The sequence below is a fragment of the Echiichthys vipera genome (genome assembly GCF_963691815.1).
Source record: "Echiichthys vipera genome assembly, chromosome: 4".
Lineage (NCBI taxonomy): Eukaryota > Metazoa > Chordata > Actinopteri > Perciformes > Trachinidae > Echiichthys > Echiichthys vipera.
Genome location: NC_139829.1, coordinates 33,466,907 through 33,480,303, shown reverse-complemented (window position 1 = coordinate 33,480,303; position 13,397 = coordinate 33,466,907). Strand labels below are relative to the sequence as shown.

The following is a 13,397-nucleotide window of genomic DNA, read 5'->3' as shown; positions in this document are numbered from 1 at the left end:
GGCTGATTCCATTTGGGGCGGCTGTGGCTCAGAGATAGAGTGGGTCGTCCTCCATTCGAGAGATTGGCGCTTCGATCCCCTCGGTCCGCATGTCGAAGTGTCCTTGGGCAAGACACTGAACCCCAAATTGCTCCCCGTGCTGCGCATGGGTGTATAAATGTGGTGTGAATGGTTAGATTAGATGGTCTGTAGATGTCCGCCGCCATCTGTGTGAATGTCTGTGTGAACGGGTGAATGTGACAAACACTGTGAAAGCGCCTTGAGTAGCCAGAAGACTAGAAAGGCGCTATACAAGTACAAGTCCATTTACCATTTAGCTGATTCAGTTTCATGGTCCTGGTATTGTTCACGCTGTCGGGGATTACTGCGGACAAAACTGAGCCATCGCCAATGTTGTTAATACCTTGCCCTGCTATAAATACTCACAGAAAAAAGAAAGTTTATTGCATTCCTGTTGCATGGGGCCTTCAGCAGGCAGAAGAAGAAGGAATACAAGGAATGTGCCTTGGGTTTGTTGCTCACAATACAAACACATGAAATAAACATAAAGCAAAGTACTGCATCTGTGGAGTTCTCCCACATTTGTTGTTACGTCATAGCGACCTTTTGTGGTAGCAATCCCCCTCTTTGGGTCATGTGGGGCGGACCCCTACTTTTCCTGTATTCACGCTGTTGTTCTGACTGGTGAAGCTGAGCTGGTGAATTAACAGATGTTATGTGATTACAACTTATGTTGAATATTATAAGCATGTTCGTGTACGCGGATTATACAGTGGTTAATACGTCTGTGTCATTAATATCGGGTTTTGGTTTAATTTGTGTCATTTCAGTTGATTACCTGGCGAACGGCACGGTAACTGTTCAAGTGCTAGTTAGCATAGCCCGTGTGTGTAAAGGACACTTATGCAAATAAACGAGTGGAAGACAGTGATCGGGTGTCCGAGTCTGAGTGTGACACTGTTTTACCGGTCTAACACACCCTACACGGTGGGAGTTATTAGATTAATGTAGTTGGTTTAATAAAACCGTACACTACCTTTCTTGGTGATGTCCATCCTTTTATGAACCAGACGTTTCAAATCCCAATTTTCCAACCGAGGCTGTTGCACAGCGAGTTAACCAGCAACACGTCCTGTCCAGGTTAGCAGTGTCGCCTCACAGCGAGAAGGTTCTAGGTTCGCAACCCGGCCTGGGCCCTTCTGTGTGGAGTTTGCATGTTCTCCCCGTGTCTGCGTGGGTTTTCTCCGGGTTCTCCGGTTTCCTCCCACAGTCCAAAGACGTGCAGGTGTTCGGTTCATTGATGACTCTAAATCACCCGTAGGTGTGAATGGTTGTCTGTCTCTGTTCATCTCTATGTGCCCTGTGATAGACTGGCGTCCTGTCCAGGGTGGACATATGCGGGATAAGCGGTTGAAGATGAATGAACGTCCTGTCCATTTTAAATGGAAAGGTTTTCAATGAAACATGAAGGATAAGTAGTGTGCTCATGTGTTTTCAAGTGACTTTCAGGCTGTTTACATCTTCTAAAACAATCAAATATGAGATACATATTTAATAGACTATGTTCAAGCCAATAATGAACAACAATACAATACAAAGGCAAGTCAAATAGAGGCTTTAGCTTTACGTAATGACTGCTATTCATGTTCTCCCTGAAAAGACGTGTATGCACATAAAATATTCTTTTAATACATTAATATAATATTGCAAGCAGTCTTCTGAGATGTAATCAGCAAATATCTAGAATGACTAACGATATCACTAATTGATTAACACACTTATCATTTCAGTGTTATACGCAAAGTCACAAATGCATTCCCAGCACTATTATCCACCAAAAAGAAGTTCTGCCTTCAGGGAATGTTCAAACTTTTTTCTGCATACTGAGGACATTTAGCTGAAATATGCAACTTTCATAAAGCTATCCAAATCTGATATTTCACAATTTGCATAAAAATGCTTAGATGGAAATTCAGCTGCTGTCTAAACAGTCGAACAGACGACTGCATGAGCTGCAATGACACATTAGAGACGGCTCAGTAGAGTGAAAACCACAGACGCCGAGCTGGCAAACCTGCGGCTCCCATACAGGTTTATGTGCATTCACTGTTTGTCTCCCGGGTTTGATTGAAAGAACAAAAGGTTAAATACCTGGATCTCACACCAGGCCGATGATGTCACTGGAACCCTTTGTGCTCCAAGTGCCAACGACCGTAGTTAAGACTCAATAGAGCCAAAACCGTTTTTTCAGCTAAAGCCTAGTACCTTTAAGCAGTGTGAGTGCACCCGCTCCGCGCACAACTGCGGCTTGAAAGAGGTGGGCTTTAGCAGAGCCGTTTGCACATGTACGAGCACGAGCGTTATGTGCGCCTGTTCGGACATAGAAAATAGAAGGACGGACCATGCGCGGACATTTAACAACAACGACAATGGCAGTGAAAGGTTCACGTTGATGTGATGCGGAGGTGGAGTGTTTACTGCAGATTTGGTCGATGAAAAGATTCAAAAACAGTCGACAAGATGCACAAAAACTCTGAGGTCTGTGGAAAGATTTGTAAACAAAGCCACACACACGTGATCAATGCGTGTGACGTGTTACGGCGCGATGTCGTATGGACAGCAAGAAACATTGGCCGAGGCCCAGGTAGTGTGAGTACAAACGGGGCTGGGGCGTGGGGGGAGAGGGAGGGGGGACAAGTACCCTAAAGCCTGGGTCGCGGTGCGGAAGGACAGTGTGAGTGCGCCCAAAGTCGAAACCAACTTTCCACCAACGACTGCCACTCTAACGACGGCCGTTGCCACCTGGAGCACAAAGGGTTCCAGTGACATCATCGGCCTTGTGAGAGGTTAAATACCTGGATCTCCACACCAGTTAGTTGGACCAGTCCCAGCCTGGTCCTGGTCCTGGTCCTGGTCCAGTCCCAGCCTGGTCCTGGTCCTGGTCCAGTCCCAGTCTGGTCAGATGCGTACATGAACTGATGAAGCCTCTTGGATCAGAGGTGAAACATCTTCCTAGACAAATAACCAAGTCCAGTTGCCTTTGACTGGAATTGCTTTGAGGATAACGATGACCTGGACAAGTGAGAATATTCACAGGCTTATTGAAAGAACAACAATCATCTCTATCAAAACCTCACCAGATTGGCCCCAAAAATCAGCCTGAACCATAATCTAGAATCCAAAAAACATGCTATTAGTCCTCGAAACTACAAATCCCAGACAACATTGTACTTGACGGTCACTCTTTCCCCACATGAGAGCAGGTTAGCACAGTGACTAGCATGACCAGCAGCGTGTACAGTTGTCAGATGCCATCAGCTCAACCAGGTCCAGACGCCGGGCCATGCCAGGCCGTACACACTCCCCCAGTCTCTAGAGGCGGTGCTGCTGAGTGTATTTTTAGACCGTGCCACCTTATAAGCACAGCCTGGTCGCATCACATCTGTGTAGTTTAAGTGGAGCCCTCTCTCATCAAGGCAATGTGCCCTTTTACCAGGAGCCTAAGGTCAGACTGCAGACCCGACACAGATTTAATGTGACACTTCAAAAAGGAAAGATGAAACAATGTGTGCGGCTGGTTCCTGGTTTGATCACAAATGTCGTCAACCTGCTTCAAAAGTCAAACAACAGCCAATGTACAGTAGGGTGGTTTAGAGGTATAAAGCCCAATTGGAAACACATTTAGTCATCTCGCCATCAAACCTGTCACTGTGTTTTTAGATGTAGTGTTAATAGCTTCGACACAGCAAACAAACATGTCATGGGAAGTGTGTTGTCACAGCTATTGAAGAGTGACGACCACACCGGCATCTAAATGGACACGAGTCACATTTGCAGGTATGTTCACATGCTGTTTAATGTGCTGTAGATGAGCAGTTCATTAGATATCTGGCCTGTAAACTGATGTTGGCAGTGCACTTTCCTCTGGGGAATCACGGCTTGACACTAACTTTTTTTGTACCAAAGAGAAAACATAACAAATTGTAATAATTCGGTCCATTGAAAAGAACGGCTTAGCTCATCACGGGACTGTACGCAGCCGTAGCAATGCTTAGAGCTAAATGCAACAGCATGCTAACATTCTCAAAATGACAATGCTAATACTCTGATGTTTAGCGGGTATAATGTCTTCCATGGTCACAACCACAGTTTTAGCATGCTAACATTAGCTCGTTAGCAATTAACATGAAGTACAGCTGAGGCTGATGGGGATATCGTCAGTTTTGCAGGTTGAGATGATGATGATTATAATAGGGCATGAATGTTTTTATCAAAATTGAAATATTGGTGGGAAAGTGAAAAAGCAGTGTTTGCCCTTCCCTCATTACCATCACTGAGGTCCCCTTGAGCAAGGCCCTTAACCCCAAACCACTTCAGTGGACGTGCTCAGCTGTGAATGCGTGTAACTGTGTGCATGTGATGAGAGTGATCTGGAAGGGCATTACTCTCAGTGAAATGTCCCTGAATAAATAAAGGTTAAAAACATTGTAGTCATTGTAGAACGCAGAAAACGAACATGGCCTTTACTCCTGAAACCATAAATGACTGGAACTTTTCCCACTTTGCAACGCTACAGCATATACAGTACGATCCAAAGCACATTCAGTAGCAGCTGACCAAGTGACCGGCAGACATCCATAGGCCCTGGCACCAGTGGAGCAAATATGTCCCTCCACGACTGACCCACTTTCTGTAAAAAGGAGTTAGTATTGCAGTTATGACTGAATTCACCCTCTTACTTGAACGCTCCATGTTAATGCATGCGATGTAAAATACAGGGTGTAAAACTGAACTCATCTACATGATCTTAATATATAATAGATGACACACGACAGATCAAGAGGCTGCAGACGATGAACTCTCAGAGGGAAGCCGCGCAGCTGCAGCAGCGAAGAGCGGGGGATAGTAAAAACCCCCACACACCCTCGTTCCCCTGCCTCCCAATGAAACAGGAACCGCCTGTCGCTCAGATATTAACCTTCATTAATTTGAGTATCAGCGAGGCTCAGAGTCGTTCTGTCAGCCACAAACCCCTCCCCTGGCTCTCACTCTTGATTCTGCATCGAGCTACAGAGGTCCGCATGCCTATTAGTGAGCTGGAGACGGCAGTTGATTCATGAACCGCAGATGGGAGCGCGTCTCTATGGGCAGATTTGATGGTTGCTGTCCTGTTTGATGGCATCTCGTTACAAGCAATACATTCACTATTGAGATCGGGTGTCACATGGAAAGGACCGTGGCTGAAGTTGGGTTTGATGGATGCCTCACATAGACATGTTTACTGTTTACCACTGAGATCGCAGACGTAAGTTTGCTTTTTTTAAGGGTAGAAATGAGCAAAACTTGTAAAATAGCCCGGAGAAAAATCCTGAAGTTGCATCATTTGCATTTAAATTTAAGTCAGGCACAAGGCTTTTATATATATTGTAGGTTTAGGACATGCAGATCTCTGGATACACAAACTAGACCCTCAGTCCATGGCATTATTAAAATATCCCTGGCTTTGTTGGCTCCAGCTACTGCATGATAAACATGTACGCTGTAAAAATGGCCGACCAATCATCTGAGACCAAACGCATCCTGAGGCGAATTCAGCACCGGCTGATTTATCGAATGGGCTCACACACTTTATGGTCATTGACTTAATCTTATTAGTTGTGTTTGCCTCTATACTTTAATTCACCTGTCAAGAGCAATTTGCAAAACATGTCACGTAAAGCTGCCGCAAGTCCACGTCCTCAACTAGAGTTGTTCAGATACTGATACTATTATGCGATGCCTCATACTGCCTAGAATCCTGCTACCAGCAATGGTGACTGTGTGAGTGTACGCACCAATCTGACACCATGTAATTCAGCCCATAAATTAAGTACTTCATTTATGTTATTGTTCCATTATGACTGACTGTCAAGCTAGGTAGTATTTGTTTTTGTTTTTTTACGCACTGGTTTCAGATCAGTTATCAGTATCAGCTGATTTGCAAGTCCAGGTATATCAGGAATCTGCACCTGGAAGGAAAACGATCCGTATATCATCATACTGTAGTTTAATTCATAACAATGCATAATGAAGTGGAAGGGAATGGATCAACCTGATGCAAGGACGGAAGTGTTTCATAGGTCAGGAACTTGGACAGTTGAAGTGATAGTTATTCCTAATTTGAGATTTGAGATGGCCATTTCTTCATTTATTATGCAGCCATATCCCCTTACATGAGAAGTCCTCCATTGATAAGTAACAAAGAGGAAGCTCAGAGCAGATCACAGACTGGTCTTGATCAAACTTCCACCACAGTGACTTCCTGGTTGATCCAATAAGGAAGTGCCAAAAACTGCAGTTCTCCCAGTGACAGCTAGCTGCTGGTCCTCACTTCTCCTCGGAGGTGTACATCAGCCAGATTGACATCTGATGCTGATTAAAGCCTTCCTGTGCTAGGGTGTTTGACGAAGTGACTGTGCCTTTTAGAAATTGACATCTTCAGTGGGAAACAATGGGGTTGGGGTTTGAGTGCCACAGACAACGCAGGGATTTTCTAAAATAAAAATGTATAACATCTCCAGTCATATCCTTTAAATTGCTCTTTTTTTTCTAAAATTTAACATCTTGGCAGAATTTTACATTTGGAGTACATAAGGATGAAACTAGTTCCGTTGCAGTTAAGGAATTACCCTTGAGGGGATTCAGCGTAGCCCTAAAGCGTGGCATGCGGTACTGCATCTACATATGGTATGCAGATTGATTAATGCAATGTGGAATGGAACAGACCAGTCAAAATTTAGAAGCACGACTTCTGCCTAGAAACTTTTAGCTGGCGGCCGTTAGCAACAGGTGCTGAGCTTAGCACAACAAGCTAATGGAAAGCTCAAAGGAAAGGGCGGAGCTGGAAGACCTGCCTGCAGGCTCCCGGTCAACTTCAACACCAACGGAGAGAGAGTTGTGTTTGAGACGATGAGGACGATGTGTCTGCGTTGCTCCACCATTGTAGGTGAGGTGAACGCAAGGCAAGGCAAGTTTATGTATTTGTACAGCACAATTCAACAACAAGGTAATTCAAAGTGCTAAAAAACGTAAACAATTCGAGCATACTAACGCACTTTCCAACACTAGGCTCAGGTAGAAGGTGCGCCTCTACGTGCACGTAGAGCCTGTAGTTTGTTTTGCAAAAATCCAAAGCACCTGGTCATCCTGTCCACTAAGCGCAGAGCTGACTTGTCGACCCCCCCCCACAGACACGCGCTTCAAGCTAGGAATATGCTAATATCCAATAGCAGTTGCTTTATATGAGTAAGTTAGCCAGCCTACCTCAATGTACCGTGTATTCCATGTCGTTTACTGATGAAAGAAGACACAGGCATATTCACAGGAATCTGGTGCACGTGCACTGACGAGCACTTGTGGAGAGCGGAGCTCAGTGGTAGAGGGGCAGGGGCGTGAGAGATGAAAACATTCGAAATGAGCCTGAGTCAACTTGATCTGCCAGACTTGCCGACGACAGCTTTAACTGTGTCACCAGTGTCCTCTGGGGGGGGCATTAAACTGGCCTCGCTGGTGATGGTGGCAGAGAGGAGGACACTGGACAAACTGCTGGACATTATGGACAATGCCAGCCACCCCCTGCACTTCTTCATCAGCACCCAGAGTAGCCTGTTCAGTGGAAGGCTGCTCCTGCCCAAGTGCAGGACCAACAGGCTCAAGACCTCCTTTGTCCCTCAGGCCGTCATCCTCTGCAACTCCTCACTCGGGGGGACGAGGAAATAAAGAGGACAGAAGGGAAGGAGCAGGAGCCCCTCACTGTGCAATTAATAATTTATACTCTTACATACCTGGACACTCATCTTCTTCTTTTTTGTGCAATAACTTTATCCACCACTTATGTGCAATAGTTTAATCTTGCTGCTCATTTCTGTCATATACAGTCGTACATATTTGATCTTATACATCTCCTCTACAATTAACTTTCATTTCATTTGACCTGTATTCTTACATCTACCTCATATGTGTATGCATGTGTATTGCTTACTGTTTATTTTTATACTTTCTGTTTTTATTTAAGCTGCAGGAATCTTAATTTCCTTGCGGGAGTTCATCCCAAAGAATCAATAAAGAGAAGTCCAAGTCTAAGTCTAACTCTTGTTTTCATTATACACGTTATTTAACATTCAATGCACACCCATGGAAGTGTAAAACAAGAAGAGCTCAGCCTCAGGGAAGAAATGTGAACATAATGGTTGTGGCAGTTGCTTGCCATCCCCTGCGGTTGGCTTGTTGATATCACAGTATTGCAATATTGCAGTTTTTGTGACAGTCCTATGATACTTATTGTCTGTTGCTTAACTTGCACACATGCTCGACTGCTTACTGACCATATGACTTGTATTATTTACAAGACAATTCACGGGAATGGTGGACCATGTGGACCGTTGGAGGGCCTTGTCAGAGGGTTTGAACCAAATACAACAGCAGCTGATTTTGCTTATAACACCCCCCTTAATCAGTGACATCAGAAAGGAACTATTATTGTCTAAAACAGAGTTCAAAATGAGATGAAAAGAAGCCCTGTGAATTAATGAACCCTTCGATCTGTCAACCGTCTGAATATATATTGTAGTCATTTGTATTGTGGGGTCGTAAACCCGTCTCCAGTTCATCTTTACCACAGCACAGTGGGATGCACTGACCCATAGAGCCGTGTATCTGTATGTTGCTTTCATACTCCTCCAAAGCTTCTCCTCGCTCTGAAAAGATTAAAACGGCTCCCAGACCTTTACATCACAGACTTGCACAGAAGCACCGAGCTCAACCCTCCCCCACATCAAGGCCTTTCGATGCCACAAGCCATCAAGGTCACCTCACATGAACTAGCATGAAACACTTGAATAGAGCCCTTTTCCTGTTAACAGTGATGCTGCAGTACGGACGGTGATTCTGGGAAAACAGCCGTATCATGTAAAAAACAATTTTCCCGCGGTCCCTGTTAACACAGCCAGTACAAAGCAGACGCATTTTACCTGACAGCCGTACACAAACGGCTTTGATACGGAGAGCAGTCACAGGAACCCGTTCTCATCCCAACTCGCCATATACAGCCCCTTTGTCAGAACACCTTGGCGCCGCTGAACGCATTGGATGGCCATGTGGTCAACACTGTGACTTCAAACTGTACACTGTATGTGGTTAGATTTAGGGTACAAAACCACATGGTCGGGGTTAGGAAAAGATTATGGTAGGTGTTAAAATAAGTGTATTGTAAAGCACGGGACACTCAACATGAGCGGTATGATAAAATATCCTGTATAACGCTCGGCGCTCGAACAGCCGTGATGAGGCGTCGATAGCAGTGCTGACCAAGCCGTGGAGGGGCAGGAAAGCACCGAGTTCGATCTGGTTTGACAGACGAAGCAGATAAAATATCCAAAACTAAATAAAATAAATAAGATCTGTCTGTGGACAGTTAAGCTAGCTAGCCCTAAAAACTACAATATTTGCAGAAAATAGGAATACTAAAGGAAAGGTGGGGGGCTGGAGCCGATCCCAGCTGACATCGGGCGTGAGGCGGGGTCCACCCTGGACAGGACGCCAGTCTATCACAGGACACATAGAGACAAACAGAGACAGACAACCATTCACACCTACGGGTGATTTAGAGTCATCAATGAACCGAACACCTGCACGTCTTTGGACTGTGGGAGGAAACCGGAGAACCCGGAAAAAACCCACGCAGACACGGGGAGAACATGCAAACTCCACACAGAAAGGCCCAGGCCGAGATTCGAACCTTGAACCTTCTTGCTGTGAGGCGACAGTGCTAATCACTACACCTGAAGGGAAATTGTAACATAAATCATAAAACAACTATGGTGAAAGAATAGAGACGAGTGTGACGCTGTGTATCAAACAGTACGTTGTACCCGTGTTGCCTGACGGCCTCGTCGCTCTGATCCCACATGGGTTCAGTGTGAGAGATATTAGCATCAGCAGAACGCTGACAGGAGGTAGAGTACAGGACCCCTGTGTCTCCGAGATTGCAAACATCAAATCAAAGACACAGAAATAACTTTTTGTAGAAATGTGAGGAGCAGAAGGAGAGGGGAGTAGAGCAGGGGAGGGAAACGTACAGGAAAAGTGAAGAGGAAGAAAGAAAAAGGAGGAAATTGTGTGAGATGTGAGAGGAGAACTGAGAGAGGAGGGAAAAGAAAACAGAACGATAGGACCAGAAAGGTTGGAAAGATGATGAACAAAGATAAAAGGAGGTAATGCTGGCTCAGGCAAGGAGGATGAGAAAAAACAGAGAAGAGGAGCAGAAGGAAGGTCAAGAGAAGGGGACGAAGAAGGGGAAAGATTAGGAATGGAAAGCAGAAAGGAGTGAGAAAGAAGATGAGATGAGAGGGGATGAAAAGACCAGAAAGAAAGGGAGGGGAATAACAATATAAAGGGAGAGGAGAATAATGGAAATTGATGAGGCGGAGAACAGAGAAACAAAGGGAGGGATGAAAAAAGGAAAGGATACAGAAGTGAAAGACAGAAACAAAAAGTGGAGGAACTGATAGAAAAGTGTAACAAGAGGAAAGTATAGGAAAGGATAGAAAAGTGGAACGGAGATGAATAATAATGATAATTTCAAATACAACGATTAATATAGCACATTTCAAAACACAAGTGCTTCACAAAAAAACAGGACACATTCACATTCAAAACACAGAGGAAAATGAACGATGAATTAATAAAATCAAGGAACTGAATAAAACAGTAAAACAAAATCAAATCAGGTTCACCCCAATTGTTGAAAAACGCATGCTATAGTGCCCCCTGGGAGCCAAAACGTTTGCTAAGTGCCCCCCTGGGAGCCAAGAGGTGTGCAAAAGTGCTCTCTATGACCCAAAACGTGTGCTAAAGTGTCCTCTAGGAGCCAAAACGCGTGCTAAAGTGCCCTCTTGGGCGCCAAAACACGTGCTAAAGTGCCCTCTAGGACCCAAATGAGTGCTAAAGTGCCCTCCAGGAGCCAAAACGCGTGCTAAGGTGCCCTCTAGGAGCCAAAAACGCATGCTAAAGTGCCCTCCTGGGAGCAAAAACAAGTGCTAAAGTGCCCTCTTGGGAGCCAAAGCGCGTGCTAAAGTGCCCTCTAGGAGCCAAAAAGCGTGCTAAAGAGCCCTCTAGGAGCCAAAAAGCGTGCTAAAGAGCCCTCCTGGGAGCCAAAAAGCGTGCTAAAGTGCCCTCTAGGAGCCAAAAAGCGTGCTAAAGAGCCCTCCTGGGAGCCAAACGCGTGCTAAAGTGCCCCCTTCAGTGGCAAGAAAGAGCTATATGCGCCCCTTTTTTTTTTCTTCGCCCCTGCCCTTCAAAAGTCTGTGCACGCCACAGCTCTCAGGGCTCGGTAACTAATAAAAATATCTTAAAATCAATTCTTAAAGCAACAGATCGCCAGTGTAAGGAAGCCAGGATTGGTGAAATGTGGTCATGTTTATGAGTTTTGCCTGGCAGCAGAGTTGATGATGATGACACCAGAGGGCTTTACACTAATCTAATCAAATAGTTATGAAGGTATGGATTAGGATAGAGAGAATTGGTCTAATCCTTAAATGTGTTTCTTAAATGATGAAAGCAGGATAGAGGATAGAAGCATTGATTTAACATATTTCTCTAAAGTGAGATTTTGGTCAGACTCATGAAGGCAGTTTGGTAGGTTGACATGTTCTGTCAGGTGTCAGCAGGGTCACACTCTAAGCCTGGCCCAGACTACAGGATGTTTGGGCTGAATCCTGTTTCACCCCTCCCTATAATCCGGTCCAGAACCTCGATTGGTAGCGATGTGGGGCCCAGATTATCTGTAACTGTGAGTGGTTTACAGATCCAATCTGAAACCTCTGCACCTGTTCACAGCCTCATTGGGTCCACCGCGATAATTTCAGGCATGTTTGGTGTTTAGAAGTTAATATCTGGGTTATTACGATTATGATTACATCTGTACTTTCACAACAACCAGTGAGACAGAGTAAGTAATGGAAAGGACCTTTATTTCCCATTACTTTCTTCTGCATTGGGAAAGTAGAGGCAAGGGAAGAAGAGGGAAGGATGCAACAATGGATCAAGAGGAAAGTAGATAAAGCAAAGGAAAGGATATGAAAGCGACGGAAAGTGAAAGAGGAAAGTAGAGGAGAGGGGCGAGTACAGAGCGATGGGTCAGAGGGGAAACGTACAGTGGAACAGAAGGAGAATAGCAAGTCTGAGGCAGTGGGCAGTACATGTCCTTATCTGGCTCAGAAGCCCAGATGTTAAGACTGATAGCTGGCAGGCTCCCAGTGATCAAAGCAAAGACCAGAGTCCCTCCATTGCAATCTCTCCACTCCAGCCTCCCCTCCGCTCGCCTCCTCCATCACACAACCAGTTGAAAGGAACTTGGAAGTGAAATGCCCGTCACTGTGACACTAAAATGAAATCTCAACACCATGAGGCTTATTCGAGCAGGGGGGGCTGCAAAGTGGATGTAAAACATGTTTTTGTCTTTACCCAACGGAGGCATTGGAGGAACAGTCACAGCGCAACACGCATCACCGCCAAAACACTTATCGAGCGGGGAGTGACAGGCCGCATAATTGCGTCTGTCAAACATGTCATGTTCTTCTGATGTACATGACGGAGAGGGCTGGGAGGGCCCGATACCTCACAGTGTCTTTGTATTTAACGAACACTTGACATCCCTCAGCATCCGACGGCGGCGACGTCACTATCGCATTGTTCACTGGTCAAAAAAATGTGGCACTGCTGTTTGTCTGTAAGCTATTCTGACATGTGGGTGTTTGGAAGCTGCGGATTGTTGCGTGCGTCTCTCTCAGTGATTGCTGAGACTGCGGGGACACTCTACGGACAGGAAGCTACACGATTCACACGGGACTCACGTTGTCTGTTCTGAGCTTCTTGGCGGGGCAGCCTCCATCCACAGGATGTAGCATGTAATACAGCCGCACTTTGTTGGCGTGTTTCCGACTCTGAGGGAGAGAAAACACAAAAGGACACAGTCATCAATACAGTTCCCAGAGCGGTAGATTGATGCAGGTTTTCAGGAGTCAATCAAACAGGGCTGCAAGCTATGTCGTGTTTCTCCCTGAATGTATTTGATGGCACTGCATAGAGAATAAACACAATAATCATTTGCTCCGTCCTCCATCGCCCCCGGCACTTGATGGTGAAACCAAAGACAATGAGTGGCAGGGTCCCTGGGGAGAAGACGTTATATTGAACGTACTTTACAAATACTATTCAGTGATGAATTGTTAAACACCTGTTCGCCTGTCTGTCTGCATTGCGGTTACTTTGCCTCGTGTACCAGTTACTGTCAGTGTTAACAGCCAGGGGTTCGGACCACACCCCTCTTTGAACTCTGCCTTCATTTTGATTGCGGTCAC

At 45.4% G+C, this 13,397-nt stretch overlaps 1 protein-coding gene across 1 annotated transcript in view; it reads right to left on the bottom strand.

Moving 5' to 3' along the window:
• Positions 1-13,397, bottom strand: part of zmat4a (zinc finger, matrin-type 4a) — a gene marked incomplete at both ends in the record, with an annotated part of 140,319 nt that overhangs the window by 57,643 nt on the left and 69,279 nt on the right. Inside the window, 1 exon segment of the mRNA XM_083912930.1 lies at positions 12,891-12,980. Coding sequence (XP_083769056.1) covers positions 12,891-12,980 — 90 coding nt within the window.